General features: G+C 35.4%; 1 protein-coding gene across 1 annotated transcript in view; it reads left to right on the plus strand.

The window, feature by feature from the left end:
• The window catches only part of LOC149162070 (ferrochelatase-2, chloroplastic-like), a gene marked incomplete at its 5' end in the record, with an annotated part of 55,066 nt that extends 30,870 nt beyond the window's left edge, over window positions 1–24,196 (plus strand). Inside the window, one exon of the mRNA XM_089435092.1 lies at window positions 23,555–24,196. Coding sequence (XP_089291218.1) covers window positions 23,555–23,983 — 429 coding nt within the window. The remainder of the gene's footprint in view (window positions 1–23,554) is intronic.
• Window positions 24,197–27,299: the final 3,103 nt, after the last annotated feature.

The following is a 27,299-nucleotide window of genomic DNA, read 5'->3' on the forward strand; positions in this document are numbered from 1 at the left end:
TGCAACAAGGGTTGCACAAGGCATTGGATGGGCAACTAAGAAACCTGCAACCATGACTATTTCAGACTGGGAGGACTTGGATGCCCGAGCTCTCAGTACATCCGGTTATGCCTAGCGGATGAAGTTCTCTTCAACATTGTTGAAGAGTCTACGGCATCAGGATTGTGGGAAAAACTTGAAAATCTCTATATGACAAAATCATTAACCAACATAATTTATCTGAAACGACAGTTATACAGTCTTCGAATGAAAGAAGGTTCAAACGTTGCAGAACATTTGAATGTTTTTAATACACTAATATGTCAATTAACAGATATGGAAGTCAAAATACAGGAAGAAGATAAAGCCATAACCTTGCTGTGTTCTCTGCTTGAATCGTGGGATCACTTCGTAACTTCAATCAGCTTCAGCTCTGCTGATTCTTTGAAGTTTGAATCAGTCGTGGGAGCTCTCCTGTCTGAAGAAGTACGAAGGAAATCCAACACTGAAACAACTGCATCAGAAGCCATGGTCGCTAGAGGACGCTCAAAGGAAAGAGGAGAAAAACCAAGGGGGTCTTCCAGATCGAAATCAAAGGGAAAGAAGTGTAAGGCAAAATGTTGGAACTGCGGTAAAATTGGACACTTGAAGAAGGACTGTTGGAAATGAAAGGAATCCGACAACCCGAAGAAGGAAGCAAATCAAGTCGATTCAGGTATGATGGACGAAGTTTTATCTACTGAAGAATTATGTATGATAGATGAAACTTTACCTGAATGTAATGTCTCTCAGGGTTTTGATAACTGGCTGTTAGAGTTTGGTGCTTTGCATCACACGTGCCCACATAGAAATTGGTTTACTTCGTATAAAAATGTAAACGGTAGTTCTGTGTTTATGGGTAACAATGTGTCATGTCAGACTGTTGGGATGGGAGATATCAGGATTAAGATGTATGATAACACAGTTAGGACATTAACTAGTGTTAGACATGTACCTGATTTGAAGAAAAATTTGATTTCTTTGGGAGTGTTGGATTCAGATGGTTATAAGTTTACAGGTCAGGATGGCGTCTTGAAAGTCTTTAAAGGAGCCCTTGTGGTTATGAAGGCAGAAAAGGTCGGAAATCTTTACAGGTTAAAAGGAAGTACTCAGGTCAGTGAAGCAGCAGTTGCATCAGAAAAGGAAGAAGCAGGTACTCGTCTATGGCATCAGCGATTGGGGCATATGAGCGAGAAAGGTCTTCAGATATTGATGAAACATAAATCTCTTCCCGATCTGAAATCCTTGAAGTTAGATTTCTGTAAACATTATGTGTATGGAAAACAGTGTAAACAGAGATTTAAAGTTGGAAATCATAATAGTGAAGATGTTTTAGACTATATTCATTCTGATCTGTGGGGACCATCCCCTGTTGTGTCATATGGAGGTGCATTGTATTTTTTAACGTTTATTGATGATTACTCTCGTAAAGTTTGGGTCTATATGCTAAAAAGGAAAGCTGATGTATTAAATGTCTTTAAACAATTTAAAGTAATGATAGAGAAAAGAACAGGAAAATCTATTAAATGTCTAAGAACTGACAATGGTGGTGAGTTCACTTCAGTTGAATTTGAACAATACTGTAAGGATGAGGGAATTGTTAGACACAAAACTGCGGTTTATACTCCTTAGCAAAATGGTGTTGCTGAGCGTATGAATCAGACTCTTATGGAAAGAGCCAGAAGCATGATCAGCAATGCTAACTTGCAAAAGGAGTTGTGGGCAGAAGCAGTATCTACTGCTTGTTATTTAGTTAACAGATCACCTTCAGTAGCAATTGATTGTAAAATTCCTGAAGAAGTTTGGACAGGTCAGTCTTGTGACTATTCACATTTGAGAATATTTGGCTGTGATGCTTATTCTCTCATTCCGAAAAATCAGCGTTCAAAATTAGATCCAAAGTCGAAATGTTATGTCTTTGTTGGGTATGACTATGCAGTGAAAGGATATAGGTTGTGGGATCCTACATTGCGGAAGATAGTCATTAGTAGAGATGTAACATTTGATGAATCCTTTGTGTTAAAATCAAATGTTGAAAGAATTGAACAGGAACAGGTATCGCCGAATCAACGAGTTCAGTTGGAGGCTAGACCTTTCGGTGACAGTCGAAAGGAAGGAGAGACTTCTGGAGAAAAAGGTGTTGAAGACACAAAGGAAGCCGTTGAAGCTTCTGAACCAATGCAAGTTTCTGAACCAGTTCAGCAACCAGTCGCTTTGAGAAGGTCTACAAGGGAAAGGAAAACTCCCAAAAGGTATGAAGATTCTGCTTCATCTTTTGCTTTGATTACTGAAGATGGGGAACCCTCTTGTTATCAGGAAGCAGTAGATGATACAGATAGCGAGAAATGGAAAATGGCTATGGAAGAAGAAATGGACTCCTTAGCCAAGAACAATACCTGGGATCTTGTAGAGCTTCCTGAAGGGAGAAGTGTTGTTGGATGTAAATGGGTCTTCAAGCTGAAACGGAAAGTTGATGGAAGTATCGAAAGGTATAAGGCGCGACTGGTAGCAAAAGGGTATTCTCAGGTTGAAGGTATAGACTTTCATGAGATTTTTTCTCCAGTTGTAAAACTTGTTTCTATACGTATTGTGTTGGCACTAACTGCGTTGCTTAATCTTGAGTTAGAACAGTTAGATGTTAAAACAACTTTTCTACATGGTGATTTGAACGAAGAGATATATATGGAACAACTAGAAGGTTTTGTACGAGGTCGCAACAGAAGATTAGTTTGCAAGCTCAGGAAATCATTGTATGGTCTGAGGCAGTCTCCCAGACAATGGTATAAGAAGTTTGATTCCTTCATGGTGAGCCAGAACTTTATAAGAACTGAGTATGATCATTGTGTGTATTTCAAAAGTTTCAATGGCATATTCATTATCTTAGCTTTGTATGTTGATGATATGCTTATTGCAAGCAAAAGCATGGAAGAGATCAACAGGTTAAAGGCTCAACTCTCTAGGACGTTTGATATGAAGGATCTTGGAGCAGCAAAACATATCTTGGGCATGGAGATACATAGAGACAGGAAAAATGGTAAGCTTTGGTTATCACAGTAGAAGTATGTGGAGAAAGTACTTGAAAAGTTCTCTATGAACAATGTGAAACCTGTTAATGTTCCACTTGCTTCCCATTTTAAGTTTTCTTCGGTTTTGAGTCCTAGAGTTGATGAAGAAAAGCAGTATATGTCTCATGTACCATATGCAAATGCTGTAGGCAACTTAATGTATGCGATGGTATCTACAAGACCTGACATTTCACATGCAGTTGGGGTTGTCAGCAGGTTCATGGCAAATCCAGGTAAAGAACATTGGCAAGCAGTGAAATGGGTGCTTCGATATCTAAGAGGCACAAGTGACCATTGCATCGTCTTTAATGGTAGTGAAGGATCAGTCTGCGGATATGTAGATGCTGACTATGCAGGGGATTTGGACAAAAGAAGATCTACTACAGGTTATGTTTTTACTCTTGCAGGTGGAGCAATTAGTTGGATGTCAAAGCTTCAAGAAACAATTGCGTTGTCCACTACTGAAGCTGAATATATAGCTGCTTTAGATGCCAGTAAAGAAGCAATCTGGTTAAAGGGTTTGCTCGATGAGATTGGAAGGATGCAGGAGAAAGTGAATGTACTTTGTGACAGTCAAAGTGCTATTCACTTGGCTACAAATCCTGCTTATCACAGCAGAACCAAGCACATTGATGTAAGGTATCATTTTCTGAGACATGTGATCGATGGCGGAAAAGTAGCTCTTCAAAAGGTCCATACACGAGAGAATTGTGCAGACATGTTCACAAAGCCAGTTACAATAGAGAAGCTGCGGTGGTGTTTAGCTTCTCTTGGCTTGCAGAAAAGATGATGAATGGGCATGGGCAAGGGATTAGGAAAATTGTTGTCAAGGTGGAGTTTGTTAGTTTGACAACGAATTAGTAATTTTGGGTAAAATGTAATTATTCAGTTTTATACCGAATTGTCAGTTATGTAACGGAGGTCGATGATATAAAACTAGTGAATGCCCATGAAATGTAAGTGAAGAGAATCATTGCTGAATAATACATTCCAATCCCTTGCCCCGTGGATGTTTCCTTGACACATTGTCGAGGTTTTACCACGTAAATCCTGTGTCTATTTGTGTGTTTGGTTTCCAGTTAGTTATGGTGTTTTCTTGGTCAATATTAACTGAATGTGTGTAGTTCTTTCCTCTTTTTCTTCTATTTCACCAACAAACTCCTCTTTTGATGACTTCGTCCTCTTGGTTCTTCTTGGGCATGTATTACATGCAATGCTCCTCCGATATGGCTCCTCTTGCTCCAATGTGGCTCCTAGCTTGGCAATGTCTTTCAAAGACATCCTCTGATACCTTCATACCTTGATGGTTTCTGCGTTTTCCGATAGGCCTCTCTTGCTCTGATATTCTGCAATATGCTTGTGTAACAGACTCATGCTTATGGCTTGGCTATTCTGATGGCCTTGCTCCTGGTCTTCATGGATCTGCTCTGCTTCCCCTTGGCTTCATATCATCATCTAGTATCTAGAATATTGCCATATTGACATCAGTGACAACCTAGGTCAATAAGTGACACATAAATTTCGATTCAACCGTAGAAAATAATGAGTGCAGATTATCGTTTTATTTGTAGTTTGTTCAATGATCCTCAGAGAATCACCATAAAGCTTTAGATGCTTTTAACTTGCATACCTTCTAACTATTCATGCTTTTGTTAGGTCATAGGTGCTGTCATAGGTTCCTACGCAGTAATTTTCATATAGAAGATACCATTGATATCAATATAGTTCAATGCTACTGTACATAGTGTAATGTCATTGAGGGCAGTGCCATTGATGCCATGAAGAATCAAAGCCACAAGAACAAAGGTGATACTCCGAGTCATAGAATAATATAACGAGCCATAAAACAGAGTGCGAACTATAATGCAGAGAGGATGCGAGCCTCGATAGAGAAGAGGATATGCCACTTTATATAAACGACTATGAATACGAGATATTTCAAAGATGTGAGCCACTTTCTAATCCTCATAGTTGAATACAAGACATAGTCATATTGAGCGTTATTGTCATCAAAGTTCCTTTGCATTAATCAAAGAAGTGTAGCCTCAGATTTTGTCACTACAAATTTTCTTGTATCATAACTTTGCCACAGAGTCCTTCTTTGCCACAGGATTAGATCTTTAGGGTTACCACATGTTGAGAAATCTGGGGCATGAAGATTAGGTGATTTCTCTTGTAATGATAACTACTTGTGAATGATTTTTACTTCTTTAGATTAGGATCTTCTCTTTGCTTAGATTATTATAATGTTCTTCTTCATCAAACAACTACCAAAGCATAAACAATAAAGAGACATGAGACGCAAAATATAGGCGATCAACCAGGGCTAAAACCTCTTCAACTTGAGAGGACAATCGGAACGAATTCTTCTTCTTATAAAGACTTCAATTGACGAATACCAAGACCATAACCTAGACCCTTGACAAAAACCTCTCTAAGATGAAGTCACAAGCCCTCTTGATTCAACTTCTTCTTCCTTGAGTCAACGATGGTCAAACTTATTCCTTTTACTAGCTCGACTATCATTCAAATTTCGGCTTCTAACTTTAGACCTGCAACCATTGTCTTCTTCAGAAAACCCTAGCTGTAGTACGTGAGAGGGATAGACAATAATTTGATCCCTTGATCTCCTTCGCTTGGACAATGTGATTTTCTTCTTCAACTTGGCTTGATGAAAGACTTATTCTTCTTCCTTAATTCGGTCCTTTAGGACAATTGTAACAACTCGGCTTCTTGAAGCAACAAACAATAGTTCTCTTCTTTGCACGTGTGGGAGGAATCAACCAAAACAAACCCAAACCAAAACAATATTCTTCGGCTCCTTGACTTCCTTCTCTTCGCTTGATGTGAGACTCGTCTTTTATGTTTCTCGCACCTTTTCATCTACTTCATATCCTTGATCGAATGTATTCTCAAATGGAGGTTGCGTTGCCCTATATATAGTGGTTTGCCCATCCAAAATAAGTTGACTTCTCCTTGTGACAAGGCCAACATGCCTTTCAAGAATCATCCTTAGGCCGACATGAAGAATAGCTTGTGACAAGGTCCTTGGAGAGTTATTGACACAATCAAAATTACATTTTACAATATGTAACATGTCTTCAACATATGACATTGACTCCCTAGACTTTATGACTTGATGACCAACCCTAAAGACTCACAATGGGAGCCTTAACTATACTATAAAATAAAATTCCTTGATCATGAAACCCACAAATCAAGCATTACAAAAGTAAATTTATTTTCTTCTTTAGATCAATTACATAAAATCATAATTACACATTTCATTATGAAGACCGAACCTAGTTGCACTTTTCAACACCACAAAGTCTCAATTATCATAATTTCGGATTGCTTTATTCGTAGAATATCATGTCTTAATCAAATATTTAGATCTTTCAAAGAATAGACAAGTCAAAACTTTCGTCTTTTATCACAGAACTGTAGCCTTAAAAACCTGATGCCCTAGAGTATATACTTGAGGAGATGATCTTCATACCATTCTTTGTCAGAAGTGGATCTATTAGAAGCAGAGTCCCACTGGTTCGGATAGATTTTTCAGTCCTTCTGTTCATACTAGACCGAATGCAGAACAAATGCATATGCCAACCATTCTCTTGAGCTCGAATTAGAGAGTATACGTTTTAGACCTTTTTTGACTGGATGTTTGCATAGTTCAGATAATAATAGAGTGATCACTATGATGATGACTTTTATTCAAGGATGTCAATAGAGAGTGATCTTCAAATTGCCATCCTTCAACCTTAGCTCTGATACCATGTTGAGAAATAAGATTGATTGCAATTTATGGTAGATTTTTCATCTTTGATAATTGCTTGTGAATGTTGTTGGCTTCTTATTAATGTTTATTATGTTCTCTTCATCAAACAATTACCAAACGTACAAAATATGAAGAACACAAGAAACAAAAAACACAAGATATAGGCTCCAAGCCGGTGCGAAAACTCCACAAAGGGGAAAACCTAGAAAAATTCTCTTATTATAAAATCAAATCAAAGTGAGATATCCAAGACCCATGACCACAAAAACAATCCAACCCTCAAGATGCCAAGTCAAGCCCTCCTTTTACATAGAAAATCCATCAACAACAAGAGACCAACAATATGTACAACATCAGGAACAAACCTTCAACAAAAATTTCACTACTCTGAGCTCAAGAAATATCCTTCTTTACACTTGATAATTTCAAAATTTGGCCCTCGTTTCTTTGCTATCCTTCTTTGTGGTATTTCAAAACCGATCATGCGAATTGCTCATCTTCAAATGAGCTCAATTCACCCTCTATTTATACTGTCCAGAGGGGTTCAAATAACAACTTTGACTCAAATTGCATATTGGAAAATTTTTTTCCACGCTATAAATAAGCCTTTGACTTTGACCAATACAAATAATAATGAGGATGAAGTTCTTTTGAAAAACTAATAATGAGCATGAAGAACATGCTTAAATAAAATAATAATTTGACTTTAACATTAAACCCATGCTCGGAAAAAGAAAATTTATTTTTCCTCTTTTTTGTTTTACATAAAATACATATTGATACAAGTACAATGATAATTATGAAGGCCGAACCTAGTTACATTTTCCAACACAAACAAGGGGAAATCCATATTTTTATTTGCCATTCGTGCACGGGAGATCTACTCCAATATACCATTTCCATATTTCTAGGTATTAAAAAATTTTTTGCCTTCCTTTTCTTTGTTTTTCAAGATCTAGTATAGGGTATGCAATGTTCATTAGATATACTTCTTTTTACCTGTTACCCCGCAAAAGTGGGTGACCCCTTGGAGAAGCATTTCTCCTATTCATCTCTTCTAGTTGACAACCAACAACCTCTGAGAGCCACTTCGCAACCAATGTGACGCGCCATTCATATCTCTGCCATATGCATAAGTGGTATGTTTTTCACTCATTTGTCAAGAGCACATTGCTATGAATAAAATATATATAAATAACATAATCATATAAATAAATAATAAATGTAATAATAGTTAATTAAATAGTAAATATTCACTGAAGAGACATATCTCTAAGGACATGACCAGTGATGAAAGGGCACTTGCTTAGGTATATAAGTGGGCCCCCTCATTTGTAACACCATATCTCATATCTCTTCTGTGTTCACACACACATATAATTCTATGATGTATATTTTTATATACTAGATTTTTTAAGTATTTCGTTGCATATACGAACTTTGTTCGTTACATTGATATTAGAGCTACGTTCTCCGATCTTGATCTTCTGCTATCAACCCTTTGTTAGTGGGAATTGAGACTTCTAGCCATCAAATTTTTTGGAGGTTCTCTATTTTTTCCATTAGGCCCTAGGACATTAAAAAAAAAAGAGCAAATAAAGTATGTATATATATATATATAAAATAAAAATTGTAAGAAAAAAAATATATAAGGAAAAAAATCAATAATTCAAATATAAAAGAAAAAAATAAAAAAAAAATGTTCACGGATAAAAAAAACATAAAAAATTATATATACATACATATTATAAAAAAGTTATATATATATAAAACCAAAAAACAAAAATTCGATATACAAACGCCATAGAGGCCGCCCGTGCCCCGCTCCGTCCACACTGCCGCCATTGACTGTTGATTCCGCACCCTTGACCAACGCTACACCACCGTGTTCGTTCCTATCCCCCACTCATCAAGTCTGTTGCCCTCCTCTAGCCGCAATTTGACCATGACCACTACTGCAACGTCAAGTAGTTGGACTATTGTTGTTATTTGTTGTCCATCGAATCCGCCAGAACCTGTTCTGCGCAACCAGGGCTGTATCGTGTAGTTCAAGATAAAAATTCGCACAACTGCCAGTGTCACCACCATACACATTAATTAAGGCATTCACTGCTAAAAGAAGATCAGGTTATCATTCTACAGTCTTGATGTTGTATACCTCTCGTTGATATACAATTGAATGAAACCTGTTCTAATTAATTGACCCTACGCTGCTGTTGCCTGACCAACATCTAACATAGACAATAGCCGGGGAAAAATAAATATACTAAAGTGAAGACAAATTCGTTGAAGGACTGTTGTAAATATCAGGTCCAAGTCTTGTGAGTACACCATGCAAAATAATTCAAGTTAAGTTGAGATTAGCAAAAATTCGCAAGCAAACTAAAGGTCGCAACCATACACAAAACTACGTTGGATGCAATAAAATAAGTATTATAATATCAAGTGGTTTTCTTTTTAACAAGGTACTTGGATTATATTAAAAATTGTGACTCTATATAAAAAATTACATTAGAATTCTAAAGAAAAAAATAAAAAAATAAAAATATTATCATAAAAAGTTAAAAAGGGTCGGTTTTAAGTGCAAGGACATTTAAAAAAAAAAAAAAAAAAAACTCACTTCAAGTGAAGGAGAAAGTAAGGTAAGCAAATATCAAGTTACACACTCAATCAAAGAATATATAAAGTTTATAATCAAAATATGTTTTATGAAATTATCAACGAACACAAAATGAAGTCTAATTTGGGATTGTAGGGAGGAAGATTTTTCTATAAATGTCTTTCAATTGTAGATCATACATTAATTATATAAAATGAAGTATTCAATGTAAAAAGATTAATATTGCTATTATCACAAACAATGAGAAAATATACATCAATATTAATTTGGTGAATCAACTATTAATTCAAGAGGTAAGTATTAGTAAAAGAAAATATATTTTTCGTCAAAACAAATATGAAATTAAAGATTTACTAGTGACAGTTGATCATTATGAATGCATTTTTGCTCAATTTAGTGTTGTAACTATGGTTAAGGAAGATATTGACATAATTCTTGGTGTACCTTGGTTTCAAGAATTGGGCACGTTCATGTTAAACATAGAGGAATTTTTTTTGATGTTTCCTTATAAAAAGAAGTTGATCTCATTCCAAGACATGATAACAAAGTCAAAGACAATAATGCCCTCATCAAATTTTTTTAAAGATATTTCAAAATTGATGTTTCAAGATAATTAAAAAACAAAACGAAGTAAACTATGAAACGAGAACTGTATCTAGTACCTATTTTTTAGAGGTAGCAAAAAATCATTCGATTTTGAAAAGTGGGGTTCAGTGTACACCTTTTTTTTAGCATATTTTTGACACGTTAAGTTTTCTTATGTATTAAGTATGCACATTTTTTTTTTAAATGTCATTGATTTTCATGTCAATTTGAAAAGGGTTGATACAGTGTCAACCCCCTTCTTTTGGCTTATTTTTGACACTTTAAATTTTTTGATACAATTAAGTATGGCAATTTTTTTAAAATGTTGGTGATTTTCACGCGGGCTTTCAAAAGCATCAACTTTTTCTAGACATATTTTTGACACTTTAAATTTTCTTATGTCCTAGGTATGCACGTTTGTTTTTAAATGTTGATTATTTAACCATTTTTCAAGTTGTCTTATTCCTCTTCTTCTTTTTCGTCTTAAGATGTTTGTTTTTTAAGGGTTTTCCGAACTTTTGTTTTTTTTGTTTTTCTTTACCATGTATTTTAATAATGAAATTTTAATTTTTTTTGCGAAGTTTAAAAAAATTAATAAAAATAATATTTTGAGATTAGGATTTTTTCTATATACTTCAATACACATAAATTAATTGTCACTAAAAATTAATAATTTTAAACACGACAAAAAATATACATTTTACATATAAATATAATTAAAAAAATACGTGTTTTGGGGCCTTTTCGCTATAATGAGATGTTCAATAATGATGCAGGAGCATTCGGTACTCTTCATTAAAGAAGGAATCCAAGAGGACGTGGACCATTAGAGCAAAATAGGGGACAAATTCTGTTTAAAATAGAGCTAGTTTGATGGAATGGATAAAGTCTCTAGAAGAGTTATTTAATGTAATCTAATCTGCCATGTATGCGTATAGAGAGTTTAGGGGTTTGTTGTGTGATTGTGGGAATAAATCGTGCATCTTAAATGATCTACGACTGTTGTAATCTCTTATAAAAGGAGAGTCTGTGTGTGTGAGAGGGATATAGAGCAATAGGTAGAGATTTGTGTAACTAGTGTGTAGATTCGATGTAGTTGCGAGGGGGAAGTGTGACTAAGGCTGAAATGCCTTAGATTGTAATCAAGTTCTGTACACCCAAAATCTCTGATAGCCGTTGGATCTAACGCGAGTTGATCGACGATGGAGGAGTGTCGTGCAAGTTGATTTATTGGGAAAATGCATCAGCTGTTGATCTGATGGAAGGAGATCAACGGTGAAGATCGAGCAGATTGGTTCGTGATTAGGCTAAGCAATAACTGTCAGATCGAGCGTCAAATTGACGGTCACAATTTAAACGCTAATTGCAGAGGTGAAGGGCTGATCGGAGATCGGAGAATGGAAAGCGCAGCAGAAAGGCGATGGACTGAGAGACGGACTCGACGATTTATGAATGCAGGTTTATAATATTTGAAGTCCAGCTTATGTGTTCGGAGCGGGGGTTTCCCGTGTAATTCTGTGTATTCCGATAGTTGAATGGTCCTGGGTTTTGAGGCTGAGCACAATGTTTAATGCTTCTGATAGGTTTGTGGGCCGTAACCCACAAGCCTCAGGATCGAAATTTGTAAATAAAAGGGATTTTGCTCTACCCCAAAATATCCTTTTGTCAAATAAAAAAATTATAAAAAAAATTGAATAAAAAATTGAAAAATAGCAAAATTTATGAAACTTTTATGAATTTTTTTGTCACAAAGATGATAAAATTGGTTTAAAAAAAAAAGATTCAGATAAAATAACAAAAGAACCAGAAATTAAAACATACATTAAAAAAAAACAATAAAATTAAAAAGAAAAACATAAAAAATAACAAAATTAAATTAAATTAAAAAAACATAAAAAATTAAAAACATAAAAATAAAAATATAAACACATCAAAAAAATTAAACTAAAAGCATTAAAAAGAATTAAACTAAAAAAAATTACACTAATTTAAAAAAATAAAAATAAAAATAAAAAACATTGAAAAATAAATCAAACAAAAAGCATTGAAAAATCATTAAAATAAAATTAAAAGCATTAAAATAATAAAAGTTAAAAATATTTAAAATTAAAAAACAATTAAAAAAAAACAAACAAATCTTGCTGGTCGATTCTCGGAATGGAGCCAACCTTGACTTGTGGCCCATCAACTGGCTGGGCAAGGTTTGGCTCGATTTCGAGAATCGACCAGCCGACTTTGTTTGTGATTTATTATGTTTTTAATATTTATTTTATTTTATTTTTAATTAAATGTTTTTTACTCTATTACACGGGAACCGCTCCCAAGAGGTGGGAAACCCGTTCCAATGGTTCACACACTCCTGGGAGCATTAGCATTATATGAGAACGTTTTCTTTTTAGTGGGAGCTGCAATGAGAGCTGGGGAAAGTTCTTGGAGCTTTGAAGACTGTTTTTTTGAGTTATGATGTTCCCTGGGGTTGGGGAATACAAAGCCTGTAGAGAAATATGTTGAACTGCCCACAAAACATGAGCCTATGTTGAAACCTTCACAAGAAGAAAGGCCAAAGACATCCTTAACACTGATATACTTAATTGAGAAAGTGGAGCAATCTCTTGATGGGTAAAGGAAGCGTGTGGCACCTCGATGTAAGGGCAATATTTGGGATGTCATGCTGATGAGTATTTTTTTTGCTATTTATGTATATATATCACAAAAAATTGTGTGTGCATTTTGTATGTGGTGCAGTCGATGCTTAAACATTAGAGTTGCTTTACTTTTTTCTCTTAAGAATAACTAGAGAAACATATGTAAAACTGTTCCTTTGTTTTTTTAAGCCAGATTGTTTCAAACACTGGTCATGTGTCAAAGAACTCATGATGAACTTGACATTTTAATATTATATATATATATATAAATGGGAGAGAGTCAGGGAGAGAGACACCCAGAGAATATATATATATATATATATATATATATATATATAAAAGAGATTATATATTTATTATTTATATATTTAAATTGATTTTAATATTTGAATATTTTGATTCAATATTAATTTTGATGATTAGATAAATTATATAATTAAAAATTATTTTTTATTTTTTTTATTATATAATATTATCGCTCCTAATTAGCTGTTTCCTGTAAATTTTAGGGAAACTTCTAGCCGTTCCCGACACCCGTACCTAGGTTCCCAATGTTCCCACGTTCTAAAAACTCATGCAACATAGGTTTTTTATAACTACTTTTTCATTTTTTTTAATAATTTTTTAAATGTGTATTTAATTGTTTATTTTATTTTATTTATTATTTTGAATTTTTATTATATTTTTAAAATTTTGTATTTTAATGATATTTTTAATTAATTAATTTTATTTTATTTTATTGTATGTGTTTTGTTTTGTTTGTTTTTTTTTAAATATATTATTTAATTGATTTTTTTTGTGGTTTTGGTGTTGATTTTTTTGTTTTTGTATTATTATTATTATTATTATTATTTTTTTTTTATATGTTTGATTTTTTTTTGTCTTTTTCTTCTGAACAATGAAATTCCTTTTACTGTTTTTGAGCTTCCTGGCTGATCAATTAAGCTCTAATACCATGTGAAAATTCTATCTATTGAAGTTGCTGGAGATTATTCTTCTCACTCATAAATTAATTCTGTAGTTGATTTACTACGACAAATAAAATCACAGTGACAATTTTCACCATACAAATACTGCGGACAATAAAATACTGGAAACTGAAAAATTCTAGCACACACACAATAAAATTGACACGATTATTTTTGGATCCTGTAGATGAGTGTTTTATTATTAATGTTCAGTAGTAAATCTGAGTACAATAATTTAGATGCCCAGCTATCAATCTAATCTGAAGAAAACATTGCAGCATAAGCTAGAGTTCCTACATCCCTGGCTTTTACTAAGCATTTGAACCATACCCTATTGCCGTAGTCTCTGCGGGTGAAGGCTGCTTCATCAATGGGTTAGGGCAACACTTTCTCTCCTAGGGACAGTAAGAAGATAAGAGGGTTGTTGTTCGCGGAGCTTTGAATCTCCTTTCCCTCATAAGGAACCTTCTTTCCCTTGGCGGCACTTCAATGGCGGAGGTTTTGGAATATTGAGCAACGAATGAATGCATAATGACATATATAAAGAATGAACCAATCTAATATTGTGAGAATTTTTTCACTCCACAGTTATTTTCTGCCTCCAAAATAGCTTCCCCAACCTTTGCGTGAGATTCCTGCGTTAGATTCTGCGCAGCCCCTACCCTGACCCTCTGAAAATTTCGGCCTTCCTTCCTTTCACTCTTCTGGGAATTGAAAACTTTCTTCCAGAATGCTGTTGCTCTCCTACTACTCACCCTCTGGCTCTATCTTCTTTGTTGAGTTGCTGCTACTGAGAAAAACGAATTGTCTAGGCAACTGAGTATCTAGACTGGATGATCTCCATCACCACATCGACTTTCTTTTATAATCCACTATTGGAGCACAAATGACCAAGATTAAAATTTAATCAATGGCTAGGATCATTTATGAGTCGATTTGTGTGAATTTCTATATGATTCATGCGTTATCTCAATTAATACTGATTAATTAACCATATTCTCTAAGTTTAACCACAGGAAATATTTTGAAATAGGTTAATAATCTAGTTGAGACACTTCTACGCGCAATTTCCAGAAACAATTTCTAGGTTTTGGAGATCTCATGTATTCTAGCCTCTCCACAAAATTTCGTGGCTAGAACACATCCGATGCTACAAAAACTAACAGTGGGGACCAGTTTTGTGTTTGGGGCACAAAATGGGTCTCATGGGTCTCTTGGTGATAGAATAGCATGTATCTACTCCAACATTGAGGGCTCAGAGGATGGTGCTAGCCCTCCCATGTCTCAATAGCGAGACAAACCTAATCTGGGCCTTAGATAAGCTACCAAAACCCATATATACTTCTAAGTCGTCTTGGGGCACACTGGTCCAAAAGCATCATCTCATGAATTGTGGGGCAAGGTGCAGAATGTTGAGATGTTGTAGGTGCCCATGGAGTGGAGTGATTCTCTACAAGTGATAGGAGTCTCATGGCTCTCAACTGTTGGGGTGTTGCAGGTGCCCATGGAGTGGAGTGATGGTCTACAAGTGATAGGAATCCCATGGCAGCCAATGCTTCACCTATAGGGTGTCATATGCCCCTATACGGGACTTGGGCCCCAATTAAGTTGCTCAGCCCATCATGAAACCACCTGCCAATCACACATAATGTCCAGTGCTACATCTTCAACATCAGGTACAATTAATCATTCTTGCATCTAAGTGAAACAAGCTTGTTAGTAAGGGGACATAGAGACTTCATATGGGGCTTCTCTTCGAAATTTGAGGCTTTCATCTCGAACTAGTATTACCTCTCTAGGTAGGGGTGGTTAATAAACGACCCTACCGCTTAATTTAGTAGGGGTCCTAGGAAGGGTTCAAAAGGGACTACTACTAGATCAAGTGGCAACAATGAGACAAGGACCCAATGTCACCTCGGTCAATATCCCCTGCTCTTTACGAACTTTCATCGAGGGGAGGAGTCCTGGTATAGGGAAACCACTAGAATGATGAGGTCAATAACGATGCACAATGTGATTTCCAATGCCCATTCAAAAGAGAGGCTTAGGTAATAGATTTCTTGTTTTAGAAGCAAAAGAAGAGCTCTCTAAGAAAGGCTTGAGGGAAGGATGACCTTGAGTTTAGGAATATTCAAAAATGATGAATGCCTAAGATCAAAACTTCTAAAATCCCTCACTTTTGATTGATGTGTTTATACTAGGGTTCAAAGTGAGGCAAGGATGGCTCATTCAATGGAAAGATTCAATTAAAGTGTGAGCTTTGCGAGAAGCAAGGGTGACTTTTCGCAAAAAACCCCTTGAGAGAAATACTGTAAGAGACTACGGGTTGAGAGATATATTGTGGTAAAGGCCCATCCAATGATTACCTATAGTTAAGAGAAAAGGTTTTGAATGATGAACTACAAAGTGCAAACATTCAAGAAATCCCCAAGTCAAAGGAGCTTCAAGGGTTCCCTGTTGATGTGATAGCTAGGGCATAAATTTATTTGATATTCCACTGTTGGAATTCATTCAAAATTGGAGGATACCTAGAGGAGACATAAATGAAGAAACTTGTCTAAATGGAATCATAAAATTTCTCCTCCCTAAAATTTTCACCAAGCCTTAGAAAATCTACTTATCCTTAGGACCAGTACCTAGTCTATTGGGAGAATGGAGTCAAGAATTTGGTTGATTTAGGATTTTGTTCTATCAAGGAGCCTAATTGTAGCTTCACATGCCCTAATGAAGTAGATACCAAGTTACAGCAAGGATTTATATTTCAACTTGTCAAATAATGGAGTTTTAGGGTTAGGTTTTCAAAGACAACCCCTAGGAACATTCACTTTTTCTTGCCCAATGATTAATGCATGCAATACATCAAGACTACTTACATGGCAAAAAAAGTATATCCATCCATAATGTTTGCAAGAGAGAAGCTCCAAAATAGAATAACATTAACCCAAACATCAAAACACATTAAAGGACCTCATCAAAACTTCTCAAAATCCCATGAAACACCTCTTGAGGCCTCTGGGCCCGCTGATGAAGTAAACCTGCACCTGTGACCTCTCTGCCCCGGCCCTGAAAGTCCATCCTAACCATGCCATGAGGAATACCAAAAAAAGGAACATTACAGTGGTCTAGGTACATCAACATCGTCAAATAAATGGAACATGAACAAGCATTGAGAAGAGCTAAAGGATCCCATGATATGGCTATCTACTCTCTGCTATAGTGGAGTCCCATGGCTCTCTACGCTCATCCTACAAATGCCAATATGACCCTCTGGAGGGCTTGGACCCCGTATAGGGAGACTAAATCCCAAGATGAAGACCCACCTACAATCCTATATAAGATCCAATGCGTCTCCTCACCTTACAGTACATCAAATCATTAGTGCAATTGAGTAAATGAGCTTACAAATCATGGAACCAAGTGAACACTTCACAATGGCATTGTTGAAATGTGTGACTAGGTTCAGTCTTCATAATGTCTAATGTAGTCATGATCTTATGTATTTGATGTAAAGAGAAAAATAATTTTATTATTTTCATTCTTGATGCATGGATTTCATCCTCAAGATAAATTTATTTATAGGTCAAGCGCACATTGAGTGCTTCTAGGTTTTTCATAGAATTATGAAGTCAAAATAGTCATTGTCATACATGTATGACCCCTTCATGTTGTATCTTGTAAAGAAAATTTTTGTAAAGTCAAAAATGTTATAAAGAACCTCTAAGACCTTGCCAAACAAGTCAGCCTACAAGAAGGATTAGGTCGGCCTCCAAGCAGTTATTTGACCTAGAAGAGAAGCCTATATATAAGAGACATCGACCTCACTTGAAGGCAATCCAATCAACTCACAAAAAGTTCGATCAAGGAAGAAAAAGAGACCTAAAAGAGCGAAGAAGAGGAGGACTAGAAGGAAAGGAATGAAGTCTTTGAAAGTTGTTTTTGGGCTATCATCTCCTCACATGTGCGAAGATTAGGGCTACATCACTACAACAAGATTGAATTGTAGAAAGGAGCTGAGTTAGGGCACCAAAAGGTCTACTTTGCAAGCCGAGTTCCAAAGAAGGAAGAACCAAGTCAAGTAAAGGAAAAGGAAGGAAGAAATCACCAACCTTTCCAGACGTGCAAGATCTAGGGGTTTTGCAGTAGCCGAAAATTGCAGTCAAGAAGTTGTTGGGGTCAAAGTCGCTAGAGAAGTTGCTAGGGTTGAATTTGTTGGAGAAGTTGTTGAGGTCAAAGTTGTTGGAGAAGTTGCTAGGGTCGAAGTTGTCAGAAAAGTTGTGAAAGTTGACTTGGTCTTGGAGTGGTCTTTAACAACGGTCTTCGGTCTTGGAAGTTGTCATTTGAAGTTCTATAAGAAGAGAAGAATTCTTGAGGGTTTTCCTCTCAAGAGGAGAGGTATTGGTCTTGGTTTTCTATTCTAAGTGATCTCCTTTCTACTGTGACTCCTCCTATGAAAGTCCGTAAAGAGTAGGGGGTTTTGGCAGAGGTGACATTGAGCGTCTACCCCATTGTTAGCACATTGTCTAGCTTTTGTCTTGTAGGGTTTCCCTCTCCAAGGCCTTCTAGATTTTGTGGTAACATTTTTGACATGGTTGTTGGGGACACGAAGTGTATGTCTCGTCCCCATATGACAATATAAATTATTATTTGGCAACTCCATTGGAAGAACGAAGCCGTTGTTCTTCATTGAACCTGAAAGTCAATGCTTGTAGGGTGAAGCAAGCATCTCTCAAGGCATTTTGAATTCACTCTAGCGACTCCCCTTTGGTCGTTATGTGAAACTCAAGGAAATGGTTCCTTGGGATTCACATGATGTTTACATTTTTGACTTCCTATATATAGAAGATGATAAATGGGATATTGATCATCGTTTTGACAATGATCCAATATATGACATTGATGATGATCTTATCCTCCTTCGTCTTCTTCATCATATCACTCCCAAAATGTTCCTCAGGGCAATGATGAGAATGATATACTTGAGGTTTCTCTTCATCGAATGTTCGTGGGCTTGATTATTGAATTCTCCATCCTTTCGTTGAAAGAAAGGATCCAATGGCACAAGTTGGATTCCTCTTTTCCTTCCTCATCCAAGGAGGATGTGATATTTCGTTTCCCTATCTCTTGATTTTTTATAGAGGTAAGTTTTGTTACATTGATCTAATGATATGTGGGTTAAATTGGCTCTATGACCATACTTAGCTTATGCATGGCGTACAGGTTATGCAAAGTAGTGTAGGATGCATTGCATATTATATTTGCATGCCTAACATCATCATATCATGTTCTCATGGTAGATTAGATTGCATGTAGATTAGATTTGCATCTTAAAATAGATTTACTTTTTTGTATCGATTTATTACTTGATAAAAAACATGGGCGAGTAAAGTATGCCCAATGCATATGCTTCCAATAGTTGTATTGTGATGTGTAGGATACAAGTCTATGTCCCAAGATATTGTTGTAGTTCTCATTACCTCTCCATTCAAGTACATGAGAACTTCGATGAAGTCATGTCCTAATTGGAGCCAAATGTTACCCACCAAAAGTAGGTACCCATAGGAAAGCATATCTCCTAATCATCTTCTTCCAACTTCCCACTGTTAGGAAACAACCCCTGACAACAACCTTGTAGCCGATGTGATGTGCCACTTTATCTCAACCACTTGCATCAATTGTATGATTACTCACCCATTTGTAAAGAGCACATGTTAGAAGGTGGGCAATCCAACCCAAAAGATATGTTTTTCATTGTGTAATTGGGTGCAATGCTTGTTTTTCATTTGGGCATTTTGGCGTGGATTATTGGGTGGCTTGGAAGAACAAATGATTTTGACCGTGGTTTTGTTCCTTCACCTTAAATGGGTGGTTAATCTTCAATCTTAGTCTTGTGGGAACTCCCCTATTGGCCTATGGATTTAGGAAGGGCACTACTTGGGAAACCCCGATTTTGGTAGCGTGGTTCCATTTCCCATTCCATATTTATCACCTCCCTCCGCACATTATAAGCCCTATTCACTATTTCCTTTCTTCGAGTCCACATGACCATTGGGTCCCCCTTCCCTTGTCCATATATCCGAGTTGGGTCTGGAAATGTTGCCCTAAATGTTGATGTAGCTAAAAGAAAATTAAAAACATATCATGGCCACAAGCAAGAAACAAAAGAAAAGGAAAGTCATAAAATGCAAATGATGGCTGGGACATTAATAATAGCACGTGGGAAAAAACCAAGTATGATCTCTACCCCTTATTATTATGGCAATCACCTTGGTTCCTAGGGCCATTGATTGCCCCATCACATCATTAAAGGGACCCATGGATGTCCCAACCTCTAGTGGATGATGAACTACCCCACCTTTAAAGGGTTACTAACAGCGATACATCATTCACAACATGCTCTGATTTCCTAGAGCTTCGAGCAATAATACAAAGAAAAATGAAGAAGAAACATAAGACAACATTTCCTAGAACATCGAGTAGTAATACAAAGAAAAATGAAGAAACAAAAGGCAAATAAAGAGGTCCGAGCCTGAGCCTCCACAAGTGACCGAGCCTGAAACTGAAGAGAGCATAGGTCCGAGGTTTGTTGTAGCTCCACAGGTCCGAGATAGGTCTGTAATCTGAGCTTCAAAAAGGTAACTATCCACAGGTTTATGAATGGAAGATCTTATCCGAGTTGCAATGGTGATTGATCACATGTCCGAGCCCTATCCACAAATTTTAAAGATATTTGGATAGTATATGCCACTCAAAAATCAGGCCGCAAACTAAATTGATCCCGAGTACTATTACCAAGCTTACGTGGCATGTATTCTACGATATTCCAGAGCCAGAACAATGTCAATAATTTCAAGTCAAATACAATTACGTTGTTTATTTAAAATTCCACGAGAACTGGGAATTTGATGAAACGAGGTATATATATTATTTATTTTATTATTTTAATTGTTTATTAATTTTAATAAACAATTAAAATTAATAATTAATTAAAATAATAAAATAAATAAATATAATGAAATAAATATAAGTATAACCCATATATATGTATTTTAATTTTATCTAATAAATTAATTAAAATACATAGACATATTTAATTTTAATTAATAAACTAATATGTATAGGTACATATACATATTAAATTTCAGTTAATTAATAAATAAACACGAATATGTATTTTAATTTTAATTAATAAATTAATTAAAACTAAAATAATTAAAAAAACAATTAATTTAAAAACAAATATAATTAAATTAATTAAAGCAAATATAATTAAAATACATAGAATTAAAACATGAAATAATTAATACTAATAAAATTAACAATAATGCTATATATATATGGTTTCATTGGTATTCTAAAGAATTTGTGAAATACGATATGGTTATAGGACTTAGGTAGGACTATGGGATTAATTTATTTAGAACTTCATTTATTTATGCTAGGGTGTGAATATATATATATATATATATATATATATATATATATATATAATATGTTTCATTGGTATTTTTAGCAGCACTAAGCCATCATGAAACTAGGGCTTGTCATGTAGGATTTCTTCATCTTTATTAATTTTCCGAGGGTTGACTTTAACAATAGCTTGTCATCATATCTACTTAAGTGATTCTAGGGTTAGGGTAGCATGTGCCATGGACAGATGCACATAGGAATTTCTCCTAGGGTTTGCATAAAGAGAGCCTTCAATGAGGTTAGGGCAACGTCACAAAAGGGTTATTCATTCATCACAAGGGTTAGGACATTTGCTATCACTAAAAATGCCATATTGACATCAATGACTAAAAATGCCAACACTCTCTGTAGAGTAAATTCAGCCTTTTTTGATTAGGAGAATATTGGAATCGCTGTGAAAATCCCCTCCCGAATCTCTACTAAAACCCCTCTGCTTCAACTGGGTCCTTGCTAATTCACTGCAACTAGGTAAGTCGAATTGCTCAAGTGTCTCTTTCCAAACCCTATTGACTTGCTTTTATAATCGCTCGTTGAGCAACCAATGACCATGATCTAATCACAATTGATGGCTAAGATCATCGTTACCCCATCAAGTGACTTTTTGGGAAGTCTCTAAAGAAAAAACAATTTTCTTCAATTAATCTGATTTAATTAACCAGTTTCCCTTAAGTTAGACTTACGGAAATATTAATAATTGGTTAATTAATCGTATTGAGGTATTTTCTCGCAAATTTTTTTTCTGGGTATTGGGAAAAATGGGTTTCTTAGCCTCATATACACCATAAAGACTAGAACATCTATCCGCTGCTACCAAAAACTAATGATATCTTCACAAAACCTTTGCTAAAGGCTCCCTTCACCAACTTGTGGAATCGTATTAATATGGGAGACATTGCATTGAGGGGGGACAATATTTAATATCTCCTCCATGTGGCCTCATGTTTAAATTAAAAAGGGATATTGAAAAGGGTGTACTCTCACTTTTAGCCATAATTGACCTTATATTGAGTTGAGCATTTATACACCGATTCTTGTTTTTCAGCCATGACTGAGGTTATATTGAACTGGTGGATATTTATCCACCCACTCTTCATTTTTCAGCCAAAAATAACTTTATATTGAACTGAGTATTCAAATACACTATTTTTCATTGACAATTGACCTTATATTGAGTTGGGTAGGGTATTATACACCCATTTTCATAATTTACCTTATATTGAGTTGAGCATTTATACGCCCATTCTTCTTTTCAGCCATGACCGAGGTTATATTGAGCTGGGTAGTTATCGACCCACTCTTCATTTTTCAGCCCAGAGAAACTTTATATGGAGCTGGGTATTCATATACACTCTTTTTCATTGACAACTGGCCTTATATTGAGTTGGGTAGGGTATTATACACCCATTTTCATTTGTAATATGATTAATTCAAGTGTATCTATTAATCTCTTGTAAAATAATTGGCCTAAGAGCTCCATAAGTATGGCACATTTGCTCTTAGATTATCTTTCACTAGGGTTTTGATCCTTTTGGCGGATACCTCTTCCAGCGTTGCGCTGCCCTAGTGCTCTTCGGTTTTCTCCTTATTGCAGACATAGGGTTTGCTGTATGGTCCGATTCGATTCTCTCTCTGTTGTGAATCACAATAGCCAATGAGGAGTTGAGAGTCCTTCTACCCCAAGCTGTAATGATACCTGGCTTCTCTCAGTGGAAATATCTGCTTGGAACCAAAGTTGTTATGTTATTTTCTTTTTGAATCTTAGAATGGTACAGTGGCAATTAAGCTTCGAGTCTACTGGGAAAGTGTACAACTGATTGGTTATTTTATTACCCCCTGTTTTTCCAGTGTATGAAGTTCTGTAACATTGCAGCCACTTTTTATTGTTCCACTCGTTGAGAGTTTCCTGTTAATTTCACAATTCCATCTGTTTCCCTTGATTTGTGATTGGCTTGCACTTGGAAAATTTTAAGCATTTTTCTTTAGTAGCTAGTGTTCTGATAATTTTCTATGCTGTCCCATTCCTAGTTTTCTATAAATTTGATTATTTTCAAAGGAACATTTTTTGTTGTAGGTTCCATGCGATAATATCAGTGTGCGTTTATAGAACACAAAACAGTGGGCAGATATTGAATAAATGCTCAAATGCTGAACTTCATAGAGTAAATAGTGTTATATTAGGGAAATTCTTAAGATGCTGAACCATAGTTCATTGCTGCACTTGCTTTTCAGTATATAGGTATGGTATCATCTGTATCTGTTGTTCGTGGTTGGCTTTCACCGTGGTGGTGTTGAGACTATTGACATGTAATTACTGTATACTTCTATGTAGCTTTGTATGAATATCACACCGTAAGCTGCTTCCAGAATGCTTGTTTAATCTAAACATTGGATTAAATGCATGGCAGAGCCGAGTTGGACCTGTGGAGTGGCTGAAGCCTTACACTGACGAGACTATTGTTGAGCTAGGTCAGAAGGGAGTGAAAAGTCTCCTTGCAGTTCCCATAAGCTTTGTCAGCGAACATATTGAGACACTTGAAGAAATTGATATGGAGTACAAAAATTTGGCCCTTGAATCCGGGATTGAGAATTGGGGGAGGGTTCCAGCACTGGGCTGTGAGCCAGTTTTCATTTCAGACTTGGGAGATGCAGTGATAGAGGCACTCCCGCATGTAGAAGCACTGGCAGGATCAAATGCTGTGGCAGGACAGGTAGACAAAGATTATGTGAAATCGTTCTTGGCAATGATTTTTGGTTCGATTATGGCTTTTTGGTTACTCGTTGCACCTAAACTTATAGGAGCATGCAAGAATTATTTAAGCTTTAATGCCCAGTGATTGTAGGGTACTGGTATTGTTCAATTTTTCTCGAGTGCAATTAACAAGATGTATGTGAGATTTTGTATGAGAGATCAAGTCTCGAAGCTCCGATTCAAAGAGAGACAAATGCACGTAGTCAATTAATATTTTGTCCAGTCTCCACTGGAAAATTCCAGTATATTATATTCATAATAATGCGTTAATTCACATATACATATAGTTCTTGAATCACGTACTTGCATTATTTTCACTGCGGAGTGACGTACTTGTTTTATTTTCACTGCGGAGTGATAAATTAAGAGAAAATCCAAAAAATTGTGTAAATCATAAACTCATTCTTTAGTCTATATTTGATGTTTAGTGAATTTCTAAGAACGTTTAAGCATCCCCTGCTTATTACTAATAAAGAAAATAGGAAAACTGCACATCCCCGAAGAGGATACCGCGGTGGCAGATTGCACTGTGCTCTTCGAACAATCATGAGTAAAATCATCGATTATAAAAGAAAAGAAAAGAAAAGTCACAATTTGAATGGCTTAATAACATATCAGAAAATATAAGAATTTGGTTTTAAAACCAAATTAGAAATTTATCTCATCAATTTCTAAATCTTTTATGAAATAAAAGAAAATGGCCCTTTGAATTATAAGCGCCTTTCTCTAGCAGAAAGAGATGTTTTTTATTGGTTGCTTGCATCAACTAATTAATCTAGAAGATTGGTTGACAAAATCATGTTCTAAGAGTTTTTTAAATAACCAATTTTTTATTATTATTATTTATTTTCTATTTTTAAAATTATAAAGATTCTAGTATAGATGAAGTGTTTGTTAATGCTTTATCTTAATACAACTATATATAACTAAGTCTTTATTTATTAATTTGAAAATAATATTATAAGCCAAATAGTATGGGTAATGTATACTATTACCTATAAAAAAGTGAACATGTCATAAACAATATTGTTAAATTAAGTGTTCTCAAGAGTAATATTACTAAGATCACATATAAAAAATTTCCAAACATTTTGTATTGGAGTTGTTGCATCACATAAGCTTCATTGAGTCACATGATTGTTAGATGTTACATGTTAGGTGATTTTACTATTTGTTGTTTGCTAATTTGATTCCTTTTTCTTTGAGGCTCTTTTTTTGTATTTTCCATTTGGAAGTTGCATGAGTTGTCAATGCGTAGCTTAGAGAGGTGGCTGTCTTTTATTGACTATAATATTGGTATTTAGTCTCTCTAGAAGTCCGTTATATGGTTTCTACTTCATCTTGAAGAATGTGTTTTCTTTCCTTTTTAGCACATGCATCTTTTTTAGTTGTTGTGAGATGAAGTTTGTGATTTTTTATTTGGGATTTTACATTACTCCGTGTTTCTAAAATATAAGGCTCTAGCAGACATGTTGACACTTTGAGATACTAGATGTAATATGAATGCAAATATTAACATAAATTGAAAGGAAATAAACAGAAAATGAATCATAATGTTAAGAAGTTAATGAAGATTTCTTATATTGTTGTAATGTATTTAATGGTAAATAAACACAATAACATAATACTTCTAAGAAAATTACATGCATTGGCTCCAATCATCATGAGCCATGTTGGATTCCTCTAGATAAGTGCTTTCCAAATTGTCCAAAACATTAGATATCCCTAACAAGAAGATATCAGATCTACTACTTTGTCATAGGGATGCTTATAATACTATGGGTTACCATTGTTTTTTTTTCAAGGAGAGATGTGATTTTTTTATACAATAATTACTTCTAATGATTTCTTAGATAAATTCTTCTTGTATTCACATTCATCATTAAGCAATTACACAAAAGATCTCAATAGTAGAATAAATAATGGCAATAGGATCATAAAGAGAGTCAAACAAGAGATAAATATTGTTAATTTTCCATTGCTCTATGTTGTTACAATCACTTTAGCCCATTTCTTTTCTTCAATTAGCAATCTTCCAAAACAATTTAATCTTCCAATGATCAATAGCAATTGTAGATATAACAGTAAATACAATATACAGTGGAAGGCAATCAAGAGCAATACCAAGAGACACCATGATTAGTCGAAGACTAGGGAAAAACTCACAATGGGGAAAACCCTTTCAAATTCTTTTTCTTATTAGTTTCTCATAAAATGTTCAAAGAGAGTACAGTGTTCCAATTCACCAATCAAAAGTCAAAGTCAATCTTGTCACTATCTAGCAAAACCAACCAAACAATATCCAAGAAATGAGTCCAATAGACAAATTTGATCCAAGTCAAAGTCTCCAAAATTGATTGAAGTCTGCAGTCAATTATCAACAATATTTTAGGTCACAGCGGCAAGGACCTAGTGACCATTAGTGTCGTTGTAACCCTTTCGCCGCAGGGAGAACCCTATCAACTGAGCGGTTGTAGCGAAATTTTTCTCGATCCAACCCTGCAACTCCAGATTAATTTCTTTTCCTTGCACGTGTGAGCTCGGACCCTGCAATTTTAGACTTGTACAAACCAATTTCAAACTTGTATGAACCAATCCAAAGAAGAGAGAAGAAGATGTTTGATGATGATGTTCAAATGAGGTTGACTTGTCTTGTATTTATATGCTTCCAAGGGGTGCCCAAATTCTATTTAAAGCTGACCTGAACTTTTGTGCACATGTGGGTTTTCACCTCAAAAGATACATTTTTCCTTAACCAAATTAAATTCTTCCAAGGGCTAGGTGGGGTCTTTCTTAATAAGGAACATTGTCTAAAGGAGGGAATTTGTCCATGAGCTGCCAAACTAATACTCCCTCTTAGCTAGAGAGAAATTACCTACTACAACATATGTCCCATCTCAAATACCTCATCATCATCAAGTCAAATGTCGTCATTGCTCATATTTGCTGAACACTCGAATTTAAAATAAGAATTTGACATCATAGGGGAGCTCAAGCTACCACCCTTTATCCTGTTGAGAAATCTAGGGCATAGAGATTAAGTGATTCCTCTTTGATTAGCAACTGCTTGTGAATGCTTTTTACTTTCTTAGATTAGGATCTTCCTTTACTTAGATTATTAGTGTTCTTTTTCATCAAACAACTACCAATGCATAAACCATAAAGAGACGAGACACAAGATACATGCTATCAGCCATGGCCAAAACCTCTCACTCTTAAGAGGAAAACCTGAACAAATTCTTCTTATAGAGATTCCAATTGACGAATACCAAGACCAAGACCCTTGACTTATTTTCCACTCCAAGACCAAGACATAAGTTCCCTTGATGATAGTCAACCTTGTACTCCTTCCTTTGCCTCGACTTCTCTTCCACTTCGACCTCCTTCTGCATCAAGCCTTG

This window comes from Pinus tabuliformis, chromosome 5_2 (assembly GCF_031772625.1).
Source record: "Pinus tabuliformis cultivar Carrire ecotype Pingquan chromosome 5_2, CPIR1, whole genome shotgun sequence".
Taxonomy (NCBI): Eukaryota; Viridiplantae; Streptophyta; class Pinopsida; order Pinales; family Pinaceae; genus Pinus; species Pinus tabuliformis.